General features: G+C 49.9%; 1 protein-coding gene across 4 annotated transcripts in view; it reads left to right on the top strand.

Annotated features, from left to right (window-relative positions):
* Window positions 1–16,225, top strand: part of IQCE (IQ motif containing E) — an 82,314-nt gene that overhangs the window by 27,911 nt on the left and 38,178 nt on the right. For 2 of the 4 annotated variants that reach the window (XM_032259568.1, XM_032259570.1), the window contains exons 15-19: window positions 1,662–1,766; window positions 4,257–4,347; window positions 9,828–9,995; window positions 12,968–12,991; window positions 16,114–16,224. In XM_032259568.1, coding sequence (XP_032115459.1) covers window positions 1,662–1,766; window positions 4,257–4,347; window positions 9,828–9,995; window positions 12,968–12,991; window positions 16,114–16,224 — 499 coding nt within the window. Of the gene's footprint in view, window positions 1–1,661; window positions 1,767–4,256; window positions 4,348–9,827; window positions 9,996–12,967; window positions 12,995–16,113; window position 16,225 lie in introns of all 4 variants that reach the window. The other 2 variants (XM_032259571.1, XM_032259569.1) reach the window with 1 other exon arrangement.

The following is a 16,225-nucleotide window of genomic DNA, read 5'->3' as shown; positions in this document are numbered from 1 at the left end:
GTGGGAGAATCACTTGAACCTGGGAAGTTGAGGCTGCAGTGAGCTATTATTGTACCACTGCATGCCAGCCTGGGTGACAGTGACACTTTGTCTCAAAAAGAAAAGCAAAAGAAGACATAAATGCTGTAAAATAATTGGTGTGACCACAGGGTTGGGAAGGGAGGGCCTCACAGGCTGCTCTGGAGCTCCACAGTCTGTGGCCACATAACACTCGGCCTGGCTCCTGTACTAGTCCTGTTTGTGGCTCCTCTGGGCTTGGCTCCATCATGAGTCAGCCATCTCCATTGTCTTTGGAATGATGCTTCTCTCTAGTTTGCAAGAACTACAGTGACTTGCCTGTCAGAGTGGCCTGTGAAGCCAGCAGCAGCATCTGGGAGCTGGTTAGAATGCAGGAGCCCAGGCCCTGCCCCTGGCCTTCAGAATCACTCTCTGTCCAATGGGATCTGCAGATGATTTTTTTTTTCTTTGAGGCAGAATCTCACTCTGTTACCCAGGCTGGAGTGCAGTGGCACAATCTCAGCTCACTGCAAACTCTGCTTCCCGAGTTCAAGTGATTCTCCTGCCTCAGCCTCTTGAGTAGCTGGGACTACAGGCACATGCCACCACACCTGGCTAATTTTTGTATTTTTGTTGAGATGGGGTTTTGCCATGTTGGCCAGGCTGAGTCTCGAACTCCTGATCTCAAGTGATCTGCCTACCTTGGCCTCCCAAAGTGCTGGGATTACAGGTGTGAGCCACTGTGGCCGGCCCTACAGGGGATTTATGTGCACCTGAGGGTCTGAGGAGAACTCGGCTAGTGCCTCCAAGCCTGTTAAGTTCTCTGCTGCCTGCTCTGAACAGCAGAAGGCCAACCTGTCACCACTGTCCTTTCCCCCCATGTGAGGTCTCAGAGCGCATTTACGCCAATTGATTATGTGTTTGTAAAAATTAGTATTTCACGACAAGCTTTTCCAGGTAAGCTCGTCATTACAGAATTCATAGACATCAGGTAAAAAAAAACTTTAAGGTAGTCATTGTGAAAGGTAAATAACTTCTGGAATTATCTATGAAGCTGTCAAGTGACATGACAAGAGCCACCTCTTATGAGCCCTTACTGTGTGACAGGGGCTCTGCTAAGCACTCTAGGGTTTCTCTCATTTAATACCAAGATTCACAGGCCCAGAGCAGTCAGGGCTCATAGACAGTGTACCGCCCATCTGAGACACAGACACTAGTCTCCATCAAAGGCCAGGAAGTGGCCATTGCGCCACATAGGACACAAGAAACGCTTCTAGGAGTGGCGCAGCTTGACCCCGAGCAGGCAGTGCCACGGTCTAGGCAGGGCCAGCCCTGCCCCATTCACGGACCAGGCGCCTGCCTGCAGCTCCCTTGGCGCAAGGTCCATGCGGATACGTGGTGGTTGGAGGGGCAACTCCCCTTTATATGGCTTAGTCCTGTTGATCCCCTGCACACAGCAGGTGCTGGGTTCAGGGGAGGCAGGGCCCTCAGGTCTGTCCTTGGTGCTGTGTGATTAGAAATGGCCCTATCGGGCTCCTCCTGCCTCGCCACCCGCTGTCCTAAGGAATCATTGAGTGCTGTCACTTTTCTGAAGCACCTTCCTGCTCTGTCACAACCTCTGTTTTTTTGTGAACGCTGACGAGTATCCCGTTCTGTGTGTGCAGTTTGGAAGTGAAACAGCTCCTGCAGACGAAGGCCGACCTGGAGAAGGAGCTGGAGTGTGCCAGGGAGGGCGAGGAGGAGAGGAGAGTGCGAGAGGAGGCTTTGAGGTACGTGACCCAGGTCAGAGCTGGAGAGAGGACCCAGGCAAATCTGTGCTCTGGCCATCACCGCGGCCTCCCGCGACATCTCAGCCTCACTGCCAGCCAGCATTTTTAGATAGGCCACACCTGCCTGCAATCTTTCCATGGTTTTCTGTCACCCCAGCTCAGGAAAAACCTCTTGGTGCTGAACAAGGCCTGCCCTCCGGCATCGTGGCCACCCCGCAGGGGCGTCCTCTGCTCTGGCCACTGCCTGCCCCTTCCCAACCAGCCGACTCACTGGCCTCTGGTCACAGCAACCCGGGGGTGGGCCGCATCCTCTGGAGGGGCTGCCCTTGGCCTCAAAGTAACACCATTCTCGGGAGCCAGGACGCAGCGCCCACCCCCCGGCCCATCAGCTGCTGGTGGAGAAACACCCTGAGGTCGACCATGTAGAGGTGCAGAGCGGGCGGAAGCTCCAGCAGGCCTGGCCCAGGGATCCTCAAAAACATGGTGCTCAGGCCGGGCGCGGTGGCTCACGCCTGTAATCCCAGCACTTTGGGAGGCCGAGGCGGGTGGATCACGAGGTCAAGAGATCAAGACCATCCTGGTCAACAAGGTGAAACCCCGTCTCTACTAAAACTACAAAAAATTAGCTGGGCATGGTGGCACGTGCCTGTAATCCCAGCTACTCAGGAGGCTGAGGCAGGAGAATTGCCTGAACCCAGGAGGCGGAGGTTGCGGTGAGCCGAGATCGTGCCATTGCACTCCAGCCTGGGTAACAAGAGCAAAACTCCGTCTCAAAAAAAAAAACATGGTGCTCAGCAAAGGAAGCCAGACACAAAAGGCTGAGTAGCACACGATTCCACGTGCAGGAAATGTCCAGGACGGGTGACCCACGTGACGAGTGCTGCTGCTAGGGGCTGGGGAGGGGAGTGGGGACTGCTGACGAGCATGGGTTCCTTTCTGGGGCAAACGTTCCGGAATTAGATAGTGGTGGTAGGTGCACAACATTGTGAATATGCGAAAATTCACTGAATTATACACTGTAAAATAGGGAATTTTATGTGATGGGTCTTAACTTTTTAAAATGCACAAAAAACTAGGTTAGAAATCTGAGCAGACATATTTAACACTTAGAATAATTAGTAAGACATAGATTACTGGGATGAAGAAAACATTGGTTGGGCACAGTGACTCACACCTATAATCTCAGCCCTTGGGAGACCAAAGTGGGTTGATCATGAGGTCAGGAGTCCAAGACCAGCCTGGCCAAGTTGGTGAAATTAAAAACTATATAAATCAGCCAGGTGCGATGGCAGGTGTCTGTAATCTCAGCTACACAGGAGGCTGAGGCGGGAGACTCGCTTGAACCTGGGCGCAGAGGTTTCAGTGAGCTGAGATTGCACCACTGCACTCCAATCTGAGCAACAGAGTGAGACTCTGTCTCAAAAAAAAAAAAATTAGGCTGGGCACGGTGGCTCACGCCTATAATCCCAGCACTTTGGGAAGCCTAGGCGGGCAGATCACCTGACGTCAGGAGTTCAAGACACGTCTGACCAACATGGAGGAAACCCCGTCTCTACTAAAAATACAAAATTAGTCGAGTGTGGTGGTGCGTGCCTGTAATCCCAGCTACTCAGTCGAGTATGGTGGTGCGTGCCTGTAATCCCAGCTACTCAGGAGGCTGAGGCAGGAGAATCGCTTGGACCTGAGAGGTGGAGGTTACAGTGAGCCAAGATTGTGCCATTGCACTCCAGCCTGGGCAACAAGAAACTCCGTCTCAAAAAAAACAAAACAAAACAAAAATTTCATTTTCAGGAGAAATCTGACTGAATTCTATCAGAGGCTAGAAGTAAAGTAAATCTGAAAGGGCACATGTACAGAAATGAATTATTATTTTTTGTCTATAGTACCTGGAATGAAGATATAAATTGCAATGCTTTCCGTTCATACTGTTTACTAAAAGCCCAGCAACCCCTGCTTATTTATCTCAAATGTGTGGGCTCAAGCCATTCTCTGGTCTTGGCCTCCTAGAAGGCTGGGATCAAAGGGGCGAGCCCCAGCACCCAGCCTCCTACTTACTTATTATTCATACAATAGATTCTTTTTTTAGGTCTTAGCTGTTTCAGGAGAGATGCTGGACCCGGGGGGTCCTCAGCGGCCTTCATGGGGCTTCCAGCCCAGAGCAGGAGACAGCAGGAAGCCCCGCCCTGCCTTGGGGTTTCTGATAGTCAGGTCATAGCTGGGGCTCAGTGGCTCAGGCAGATGTGGCCCCGCCAGCTCTCTACTGGCTGTCTGGCGTCCCCCTGTCTCAGCATGGACCACCCACCCCACCCTGTGTTGGCGTTTCTGGTATAGTCAGGTCATAGCTGGTGCCCAGTGGCTCAGAGATGTGACCCCGCCACTCTCTACGGGCTGTCTGGTGTCCCCCCTTCTGAGCATGGATGCACCCCGCCTTGTTCTGGCCTTCATCACATAGTGACAGGTGAGGCATCATCTTTTCCCTTTTTGCCTTAGGGAGGAGATTCAGACACTTACCAGCAAGCTCCAAGAACTGCAAAAAAAGAAGAAAAAAGAGCAGGAGGATTGCCAGGAAGTTCCTCGTAAGGTACAGCGACCGTTGGGTTTCATCTCCATTCATCTCCATCAGGCGTGGCGGGACTTTTGCTGGTCGTGATGGTTCCGACCATTGCCCCTGCCCAGAGTTTTTTCTGACCATATACTGAAAATCCCACTCCCTTTTATCATCACAATTGATTCCTATAACTCATGTCGTGTGTATCGAAGTCCTGAGTTTTGGATTAATTGACTCTCAGCAAATTGACTTCTCAAACTAGTATTTGAGTCTCAAGGCTGGTGAGTAGAGTGTCCCAAAAGCTCGGCCATGCAGAGGGTATAGTTTTGCTGCTGGAGCTGTCACCAAGAGGCAGGAGGGGCTGGAAAGGCTGCAGGGGAAAAGGACGAGGGCTAAGCCAGGCTCCTGCGTGGACATGCGCGTGCGTCCTCTCCTCTAAGTTCCAGAACACGAGGCTGGCAAGGCCTCAGCAGGCACTGCCCTCTGGTCTCCTGTGCCCTTCCTGCCATCACTCAGCTGTGCACTGGTTGAATGCAGAGTGACTGTTAGCCTAGGCGGATGCCCTCCCTGCCCCTCCACTCCCTCAGAGTGTGTGGATACCACCCGGGGGCAGCTGGCCGAGGCGGCGCCTGTGGCTCCCCGCTGCCTCCCTGGAGAGGTGACAGCCACGCTCTGGTTGCCATTGGCTGGTGCTCCCTGCACTTGCACTTCTGGTGGCAGAAGGCCTCCTCACAAATCCCTTTCCAATGGGTAGGATCCTTCAGAGGGCAGGAATGAGCAGGCAACCTGGTGTGACCATCCTGAGGCTGCACTTTGCTCCAAGAGGAGCGATAAAACCAGCGAGAAGCCACCGCTGTGGTCCCAACTGCTCGGGGCGCAGCGGGGGAGGATGGCTCGAGTCTCGGCGGTCGCACCACTGCACTCCAGCCTGGGCCACAGAGCCGGACCCTGTCTCACTAAAAAGAAGAAAGAAAGAGAAAGAAAAATGTCTGAAAAGAGAAAGAAAAGACACGTCTGAAAATACTGCCAAAATGTTGCCTCTTCTGTGTGGTGGGGTTATAAGCGGGTTTTTTTTTTTTCATTTTATGTTAGTATTGTCTGAATTTTTCGTAATAAGCATGTATTAGCTTTGTGTTTTTCCCTTCTCAGGAAACATTTCTATTTTAGAGAAAAGGAAGAGTGGGATTAATTGAGTGTTCAGCGCTCCAAGTAGGGGAATCAGCTCGCAGCAGTCACATGGGAATGATTAATTGTAGGTTAAATGGAGTGACAAGAGTCGGTTTAAGAGTTGCCTCAAGGAATGGATAAGCATGTGAAAATGTAGATTTTTTTTAGCTGTCTGTAGTTGTGTGAGTAAATGTTCATTTGTCTTCTGAGGAGCTGATTTTACCTTTCTGATCACACTGGCACGGGCCATATACTAACAGATGATCTCACTGTAGCGGAACAGATGCCTGAAAATGTGTCAGGACTAAGGGAAGATGAGGCTGTCCTTAGGGTCACAGAGTCGGAATGTGGAAGCCCAGGGCCGGAATGCTGGTACCAGGCAACTTGGTGCCACAGCTACAGGGATCTGGAAATGGCTGGCTGTGTGAATGTCCCCAGGGGCGTCTTCGTTAGGGATGCTAAGACGCGCAGACACGCAAGTGACCATCCTAGGAAGTTTACACTCCCAGGTCCCTAGGAACAAGAGGCAGGGCATGCAAGGCCACACAGGAGTGGTGAGTCAGCCAGGAGGTAGCAGGGGCACACAGAAGACCCCGGCCAGGGCCTTTATCATGGGAAGGATCAGGCAAGGCAAGGTGAGCCAGCTGGTTAGGGCTGGTGGGTTCGAATCTTTCCAGCAGGCTGGAAACTCGAAAAATTTCTTTTTTTTTTTTTTAGGAAAAAAAAAAAAGAGAAAAGAAAGAGAGAAAGAAAAAATTTAAAAAAAAAAAAAAAAAAAGAATAAAGGAGAGGAAGAAAGAGGAAGTGGGAGAGAGAACAGGGGTGTTGCTTTATTGCCCAGGCAAGAATGCAGTCTAAAAATGGGTATGAGACATGAAAAAAAAATGAGGGAAGAAAATAACAAACAAGCAGCCAACCAACATTTCATTTAAACCTGTAAATAGGTGTGATGTGGTGCTGATAAGAGTGTATATTTTGTGTATTTAAAGTGGAGAGTTCTATAAATGTTAATTAAGTTTACTTGTTCCGGATCTGATTTCAAATCCTGGATATCGTTGTTAATTTTCTGTCTCATTGATCTGTCTAATATTGATATTGAAGTCTCCCACTATTATTGTGTGGGAGTCTAAGTCTCTTTGTAAGTCTTATATATCTGGGTATTCCTATATTGGGTGCGTATATATTTAGGATCTTTAGCTCTTCTTGTTGCATTGATCCTTTTATCATTATGTAATATCCTTCTTTGCTTCTTTTGATCTTTGTTGCTTTAAAGTCTATTTTATCAGAGGCAAAAATTGCAACTCCTGCTTTTTATTTCTTTATTTTTGCTCTCCATTTGGTTGGTAAATCTTTCTCCATCCTTTTGTTTTGAGTCTTTGCGTATCCTTGCATGTGAGATGGGTTTGGATGCAGCATACCGATGGGTTTTGGCTTTTTTTGCCTGTCTGTGTCTTTGGATTGGGGGATTTAGTCGATTTAAATTTAGAATTAATAATAATATATGTGAGTTTAATACTGCCATTTAATGTTAGCTGGCTGTTTTGCCCATTAGTTGATGTAAATTCTTGATTATGTTGATGCTCTTTACTTTTTGGTATTTTTCAGAAAGGCTGATACTGGTTGTTCCTTTCTATGTGTAGTGGTTCTTTCAGAAGCTCTTGTAAAGCAGGCCTGGTGGTAATGAAATCTCTGAGTGCTTGCTTGTTCACAAAAGATTTTCTTTTTCCTTCGCTTATGAAGCTTAGCTTGGCTGGATGTAAAATTCTGGGTTGAAACTTCTTTTCTTTAAGAATGTTGAATATTGGCCCCCACTCTCTTCTGGCTTGTAGGGTTTCTGCTGAGAGATCTGCTGTGAGTCTGATAGGCTTCCCTTTATGGGTAACCTGACCTTTCTCTCTGGCTGCCTTCAGTATTTTCTCCTTCATTTCAACCCTGGTGAATCTGGCAATTATGTGCCTTGAGGTTGGTCTTCTTGAGGATTATCTTTGTGGTGTTCTCTGTATGACCTGGAGTTGAATATTGTCCTGCCTTGCTAGGTTGGGAAAGTTTTCCTGAATAATATCCTGAAGCGTATTTTCCAGCTTGGATTGATTCTCTTCGTCACATTCAGGTACACTTATCAAATGTAGATTAGGTCTTTTCACATAGTCCCATATTTCTTGGAAACTTTGCTCGTTCCTTTTTATCCTTTTTTCTCTAATCTTGTCTTCTCGTTTTATTTCATTAAGTTGGTCTTCGACCTCCGATATATTTTCTTCTGCTTGATCAATTCGGCTGTTAAAACTTGTGCATACTTCGTGAAGTTCTAGCGTTGTGTTTTTCAGCTCCGTTAATTCACTTATATTCTTCTCTAAATTGTGTATTCTTGTTAACATTTCGTCGAACCTTTTTTCAAAGTTCTTAGTTTCTTTGCATTGGGTTAGAACAAGTTCTTTTAATTCACAGACATTTCTTATCATCCACCTTTTGAAGGCTGCTTCTTTTAATGGAACACACTCGTTCTCCATCAGGCCTTGTTCCATTGCTGATGAGTAACTGTGATCCCCTATAGAGGGAGAGGCATTCTGATTTTGGGTATTCTCAGCCTTTTTAGGCTGGTTTCTTCCCTTCTTATAGATTTATCCATCTGTGGTCTTTATAATTACCATCTTTATAATTGGGTTTCTGAGTGGATGTCCAACTTGTTGATTCCCAGTGCTAAAATCTGAGCAACCCACTGCGCCAGCCAAAACAGCGGCATTAAGATAGATGGTGCTTTTCTGACTCTGCACCAAGAACCGCTGCACCAAGGTAGTGGCAAAACCACCTCTCTGGCCACAAGAGTCGCGCTGGTGACCCGTGGGGCGCCTCCGCTGGGAATCTCTTGGTGTGTGAGCAACAAAAATTTGTCTGAAAGTGTGGCATTCTCTCGTTCTCTGCACTTTCATTGGGAGCTACAATCCCGAGCTGCTAGTGATCAGCCATCTTGGATCTCTCTCTTGAAAATCTCTCTTGGATCTCTCTCTTCCTGTTGAAAAATTTAACAGGACCTGGGCCACCAGGTGGTCCTGAGCTGTCCTGCGCTAGGCCCTGGGTGATTAAGGCTGAGGAGTATTGGGTCCTGGAGTATGGGGCCCAATGCAGAAGGTGGTTCTGAGCGTGGGCACAGGATTGGCTGCTTGCATAGGAAGGTTGTGTCCGAAGGCAAACCCTTCACCGTTTAGGAATTGGCCAGGCCCAGAGGGGCAGCAAGGATGCAGATGCCCAAGCATTGGAACACACAGAAAACGTAAAGCCAGACCAATCGTTCTGTGTTTGTTCAAGTCTGTGGCAGGCCACCTGCACCTGGCCCCTGGCCCAGTACGCACTTGCAGCAGTCTTGTGTCTGCCTCTGGGGAGGGCTTTCTACAGCAGTGTGCTCTGCACTGAGCTTGCATGCTTGACATGAGAGTCCTTTTCATCTGTATTGCATAGTGTCCTGTGGATGATACATTTGGAGCCATCAGTGTTAGAAATCCTAATTTTTCTTTTTTTTTTTTTTTTTAGAGACAGGGTCTCGCACTGTTTCCCAGGCTAGACTACAGCGGCACAATCATGGCTCACTGTAGCCTTGACCCCTGGGTTCAAGCGATCCTCCTGCCTCAGCCTCCTGAGTAGCTGAGACCACAGAGGCGCACCACCACACCCGGGTATTTCTTAAATTTTTTCACAGAGATGGGGTCTCTATATTGGCCAGGCTGGTCTTGAACTCCTGGGCTCAAGTGATCCTCCAGATTGGAGGGATTGCAGGGATCCTCCAGATCACTTGGCCTCCCAGACTGCTGGGATTATAGGCTTGAGCCACTGCACCCAGCCTGAAATTATGGTTATTTCAGTGGTCATTACAACAATCTTGGCTTCCTTCTACCTTAAAAACCATGCTAGAAATATATTGCCTTTAATCCCAGAAATCCCATTTTTATAATGTAGAGTGTTGAACTAGAAAAAAAAAAAGGGACCCCAGAAAAACAGTTCTTGCAGGAACAAAATGCGACTGGGTGTAGTGAGTGTGTGGCGGCCGTGGGAAGAAGCATCCTCTCTCCCTCCTGGGACTCTGCGGCCAGACGGAGTTGAGGGAGTTAAAGGAGAAGCACGCCTGCACCTGTGTGCTCGCCGAGACGCTGTGCTAGCCGAGACGCTGTTTCTTGGCAGTATGAGACCGCCGTTGTGTGGCACGTGGGTGTGTGGAACAGATCTCTCCCCCACATTAATAAGTCTCAACTGATAAGCCCGGCCTTACTGTGCCGATTAATATCCTGTCCCCCTGCCCGATACTGATCGTCCCTGCCCTGGCTTTATCATCCTCTTACTCCCTCAATTTCCTGCAGGCTCAAGAGCTCCCAGCTCCCACTCCTAGCCCCGGGCGCTTGGAGCAAGACTGGCCGCTGGATTCCAGTAAGGAGGGGCTCCTACCGCCTCGCTCCCCGTGCTCTGATGGGAGAAGAGATGCTGCCGCCAGGGTCCTGCAGGCCCAGTGGAAGATGTACAAGCACAAGGTGAGGCTCCCCGAGGTGACCTGGGCTGCTCCCTCTGAGTCTTCATGCTCCAAGGCAAGCCACTCTCTCTCTAGGAATGACAAGGCCTGGAGGGCCAGTGGGGCCCCAGGTGTCCAAGCACCATAACATGCTGAAATAAAAAACCTCATTCACACACCGACTCATTCGTTCTGGGTGCATTTTGTTCAGTAGTGAACATCTCAGAGCCATATTGCTTTTCATATAGCTTTCTTCCAGAACTATTAGAAAGTAAGTTTTAGACTTTACAAAACATCAGCATGTGTCTTCTAAGAAAAAGCATCTTCTCTTACCTGACCACGGCACTGTGATTGCACCTAGGATGGTCACAGCAGTTTCATATCCTCACCTAACGGCCCTTCCTATTCACGTTCTCCAAATGCCCAAGATGCCTATTTCCTGCCAGCGGCCGGTCACAGCAGTTTTCGACCCACGTCCCGTCAGAGCCTGGGGGTTGATTGGTTACATCTCCTTTCTTTTTTTTAACCAACAGTTCATCCTGGCTGATTTTTGTTTGTTTTTTTGAGATAGAGTCTTGCTCTATTGCCCAGGCTGGAGTGCATTGGTGTGATCTCGGGTCACTGCAAGCTCCACCTCCCAGGTTCTAGCAATTCTCCTGCCTCAGCCTCCCAAGCAGTTGTGATTACACGTGCCCACCACCACAACCAGCTAATTTTTGTATTTTTAGTAGAGACATGGTTTCGCCATGTCACTTGGTCTCGAACTCCTGGCCTTAAGTGATCCACCCACCTTGGCTTCCCAAAGCACTAGGATTACAAGCATGAGCCACCACACCCAGCCTTTTTTTTTTTTTTCTTTTTTCATAGAGACAAGGTCTCACTCCATCAGTCAGACTGGAGTACAGTGGCACCATCACAGCTCACTGCAGCCTCGACCTCTCCGGCTCAAGCAGTCCTCCAGCCTCCCCCAGGTAGCCGGGACTATAGGCAGGCACCACCACACCGTGACAATTTTTGTAGAGACTGGTCTTGCTTTGTTGCTCAGGCTGGTCTCAAACTTCTGAGCTAAAGCCATTCACCTGCCTCAGCCTCCCAGAGCACTGGGATTACAGGTGTAAACCACCGCACCTAGATTTCTTTCTTTCTTTCTTTTTTTTTTTTTTTGAGATGGAGTTTCCCTCTTATTGCCCAGGCTGGAGTGCCGTGCGGAGTGATCCAAGCTCACTGCAACCTATGCCTCCTGGGTTCAAGAAGTGATTCTCCTGCCTCAGCCTCCCAAGTAGCCGGGATTACAGGCATGTGCCACCATGCCCAGCTAATTTTTGTATTTTACGAGATGGGGTTTCACCATGTTGGCCAGGCTGGTCTTGAACTCCTGACCTCAGGTGATCCACCTTCCTTGGCCTCCCAAAGTGCTGGGATTACAGGCATGAGCCACCGTACCAGGCCACATTCAGTCTTTTAGAATGACCTGCAGTTGTTACTGGTTGTAATGCTCAGATCGTGAGAACCTGGCCGCCGGGCCCCTCGGGTCTGCTACTGGCTGCTGTCCGATGCATGCGTCCTCAGTTTTTGGCACAGGAAGGTGCGGCCTCACTGTGCTTTGCTTTCCCCAGACCTGGATTTCACTTTTCGAGCCATTGGGTTTTTAGAAACAACTGGCCATTTGTGCACTTCCTCTTCCCCTCGCATAATTATAAAGATAAACCTCAGGCAAAGATAAAAAGATATGTGCCAGGTGCCACAGCAAGGCTCGCCCCCACCCTCCACCCCATTTGTGCAGCGCAGGTTGGGCACTGAGGGGCTGGGGCAGCAACCCTCCCAGGGCGCCGTCTGCTCCTGGGCTACACCCCACTAGGCCGGGTTGCCCTTAGCGCCCTGGAGCCACCTTTGCCGTCGCTGCCTCCGTAAGCTCAGTCTCGCACGCTCTGACTCAGGCTCCGTTTCTGTAAGCAATGTCGTTGCTGTGTCTCTGGCGTTCTTGAGTCCCACCCCATTTCCCTTCAACTGTCACCTTCTTCATGCTTGATATTTGGACTTTGTGCATTCTCCAGTGCCCCCGACCCCCCAGCCTGGCCACTGTCTGTCCCTCTCATTGAGACTCTCTTTGCTGCACTCTGTACTGCCACTTTTATTCAGTGTGTATTTCTTTTTCTTTTTTTTTTTTTTTTGAGACAGAGTCTCGCTCTGTGGCCCAGGCTGGAGTGCAATGATGTGATCCTGGCTCACTGCAACCTCTGCCTCCCAGGTTCAAGTGATTCTTCTGCCTCAGCCTCCTGGGTAGCTGAGGTTAGAGCCATGTGCCACCATGCCCAGCTAAGTTTGTATTTTTAGTAGAGATGAGGTTTCACCATGTTAGTCAGGCTGGTCTTGAACTCCTGACTTCGTGATTTACCTGCCTCAGCCTCCTAAAGTGCTGGGAATATAGGCGTAAGCCACCTCGCCCAGCCTTATTCAGTGAATATTTCTTTGCTTCCATTTTATATTCTGTTGGTCCTTGTACTCAGTTCCTCCTTAATTTCCCAAGGGACAGATCCTTTGTACAGTAGTACAGACGTGGGCCGTGCACTCTGATTACTATGGAAAACATCTATAAGAACACGTGATCCGAGGGATTCTCTCTCCTGACTGTGATATGGTGTGTGTCAGCTGCAGCCTGAGAAACTTCCCAAGATACCCTAGGGTGACTCTGATGACCAGTCAGGTTGGGGCCAGTGATCCAGACCCCAGAACCAAAGTCCCCTTCGTCACATCCCTATCAGGCAGCCTCAGCCTCTGAGTTCTGGGGCTTATCCAGAGAGGACAGCAGTCTGGACACCGTGAGAGCGCTTTCTCACTTTGGTCCTCCTTACAAAGGTAGCAGGGGAGGGAGGAGCCAGGGTGCCCAGGCCTCTTGTTGGCTTGATCAGCACCTGTTGGCAGGATCAAGGAAGGAAACCCTGTGTGGGAAAACATTCATCTCATGGTAATTCATATTTTTTTTCCTTATTTCAGAAAAAAAAGGCTGTTCTGGATGAGGTAAGCAAGGTTTATTTCATTATTTTCAAAAAATGGATTTGTACTTTGTTATAAAGTAGGTAAGGGGATGTTTAAAGATGTGTCGAGTCCTTTTTTTTTTTTGAGACAGAATCTCACTCTGTGGCCCAGGCTGGAGTGAAGTGGCACAATCTTGGCTCACTGCAACCTCTGCCCCCCAGGTTCAAGTGATTCTCCTGCCTCAGCCTCCCGAGTACCTGGGACTACAGGCGTGCACCACCGCGCCTGGCTAATTTTTGCATTTTTAGTAGAGACGAGGTTTCGCCACGTTGGCCAGGCTGGTCTCTGAACTCCTGACCTCAGGTGATCCACCCGTCTTGGCCTCCCAAAGTGCTGGAATTACAGGCATGAGCCAAAGCGCCTGGCGAGTCCCTATTTTCATGAAACCAAACCAGACCCCAACATTAAGTATAAAATACATAAGCAATAGAAACATCAAATAAATATTTGGATAATTTCGTACTTTCAAAACCTCTTCATTTATTCATTCCATTCATTCATTCTTTCCATGCACATTCAGTGATCACCAGCTCTGCATGGGGCAGTCTCAGAGGTCCTGGGATGCAGAGGCTCGGATACACAGGTGAACAAGTTACAGCCCACGGTGGCTGGCCCTGCATACAAAGGCCAGGAAGTCCCTGCAAGGGGTGACATGCAAGGCAGGCCTCTCAGGACTTGTCAGAGCTCACTGGATGGGGAAGGGAGAGGAGGGTGTCCCAGCAGAGCCGGTGGGACGAGGAGTCTGCGTGATGGGCAAAGGAGTGGAACTGGAATGGAGGTTGAGTGCCACCCATGGCTGAGAACTGACAGAGTGATGAACAGTTCAGTTCTAAGACATAAGCCTTTTCAGGGAGGAGCTAGAAAATGAGAGCTTTATTTTGCTGTAGTCCTGGTGGCCTCTAAGATGCTCCCCTCTCCTCTAGGGCCCCTTCAGGGACAGCAGTGTATTTTCACTTAGACGTAGGAGAGGCTTCAGCCCCAGTCACTCAGAGTGGGTGCCGGGCCGCTGCCTTCTCACTCGCCCAGAGCCACTTCTCAGTCACAGGGCAGACCCAGCATCTGCTTGTCCTCACCATCCCTGAGTATGTCTGATGCCAACAGGGTTGACAGCTGTGCCATCCGGGCGGGGGTTGCCTTCCCCTCCCCCATCCACTGTCCCTTCCCCTTGGCCGCATTCCTCATCCACAAGTATTTGCTGGGCTCGTGCCATGTGCTGGGCACCAGGGGAGCTTGTAACAGACCAGCCAGACACCGTCCAGACTTCATGGGGTTGACACCCTCCAGTCAGGACAGCCAGTGTGGTCGAGAGTGCAGGCGGTGAACTAGGTTCGGTGGCCTGCGTGCAGCTGTAGTGGAGAATGTTGGCATCTGATGGGGAGGCCACAGCCACGTGAGCACCCTCTGTGAGCAGGTAGCCGGACTGCCCACCTGGCCCACCATGCTGCCTCTGAGGAAGGGCCCTCTGCAGGCACCCAGCCCCCGCAGCTGGCCACGGTTCCTCGCAAGCACCCCTGCCTGGTGTCTCACTTTATGGTTATTCTTGCCGATCTCCCATCGGAAGGCAAGCTCTGTCTTTGCCACCATACCTCTGGTGCCTAGACTAGCGCCTGGCATCTGGGAGGCATTCAGTAAATGCCCTCCAGTGAGCAAAGGGACCTGGGACTCCTCGGCAGATGTGCCAGTCAGTGGCAGGTGCCATCTCCCCATCCTGCTTCTCTCCCCAGCGTCCCCCACGCCTCAGGGTCCTCATCTCTAAGACAGCAGTGAGGTCACCTGTGTGGGGTTTACCAGTGTATGCGTAGTGTGTGGCATGATGGATATGCATGCCCCTCTCACCCCTCCAGCTGGCACAGAGCCCCAGCATCTGGCAGCCGCTTTACCAGAAGCTTCTGGGAAGCCTCCATGTGATCACCACACTCTGGTGGGTTGTTCATCCTTAATAGCCAGTGCTGCTTTGCCCTCTACTGAGCTCGTTTCCCACTCCCATATTTTTCCCCTTGTTTAAGACAAAACAGAGGTGCTTTCTCTTCCAACAGCGGCAGGCCCACTAAACTCAGGTGGTGTGGGGCTCGATGGGCATGCTCATCATTCTAATGTGTTTGAGAGCTGGGAGGGTTCACAGGGCTAGAGGCAGATCATTCAAAAATAAGTGCTTCTCCAAAAATGGAGCATGGACTTCAGACCTCACAGAGCTTCCCTGTATATTTATTTTTAACTTTTTTTTTTTTTTTTTTTTTAAATATAGAGTCTCACTCTGTCACCCAGGCTAGAGTGCAGTGGTGCAATCTCGGCTCACTGCAACCTCTGCCTCCCAGATTCAAGCGATTCTCATGCCTCAGCCTTCCGAATAGCTGGGACTACAGGTGTGTACCACCATGCCTGGCTAATTTTTGTATTTTTAATAGAGATGGGGTTTTACCATATTGGCCAGGCTGGTCTCAAACTCCTGAGCTCAATGGATCCTCCCACCTCAGCCTCCCAAAACACTGGATGACAGGTGTGTGCCACACCCAGCTAATATTTTGTACAGACAAGGTCTTGCTCTGTTGCCCAGGCTGGTCTGAATTTCCTGGCCTTAAGCCTCCTAAAGTGCTGGGATTATAGGCATGAACCTCTGCACCCAACCACATTTCTTGAGAAAATCACTTAAGGTTAAGCTCAAAGGATAAATAATTCTCTTAAGATCATTTTAGAGATCTTCTTGCCCCCTGCTTGACTTAGAAGATATATATGGAAACTAGATGAAACCAATACACTATTCCAACCCAGAATAAACTCTGCCACATGAAAATGTAACTGTGTATGAAATACTAGCTCCTATTAGCAGCTGGAAGGGACTGCACTGAGCAGCAGGCTCCCTCCCATTTCCAGAGTCTGCTCACGTGGTATCAGGTGCTGGTGCCTATGCTCCCTGGGGCGCTGGTTAGTTTCCCACGGACTGGGGTGAGTGGGAGTGAGGACAACTCTTTGGGAAACTGTGGCTATGCTGCAGTGACGGCCACCACATTCCCTGCTGCCACATAGCTCTTCCCTCTGCGTCTCCCTCTCACCCACCATTGCCCTGGGCACTCACATCTGCTTTTCTTTCCTTCCTTCCCTGACAGGCGGCTGTGGTGCTTCAGGCAGCTTTCAGGGGACATCTGGTGCGGACAAAGCTCTTAGCAAGCAAAGCACATGGCTCAGAGGCTCCCAGTGTGCCAGGCCTCCCAGACCAGG

Source organism: Sapajus apella, unplaced genomic scaffold (assembly GCF_009761245.1).
Source record: "Sapajus apella isolate SASKATOON/1434 unplaced genomic scaffold, GSC_monkey_1.0 scaffold110, whole genome shotgun sequence".
Taxonomy (NCBI): Eukaryota; Metazoa; Chordata; class Mammalia; order Primates; family Cebidae; genus Sapajus; species Sapajus apella.
Note: the sequence above shows the minus strand (reverse complement) of the source record. Positions and strands in the feature narration are given on the sequence as shown.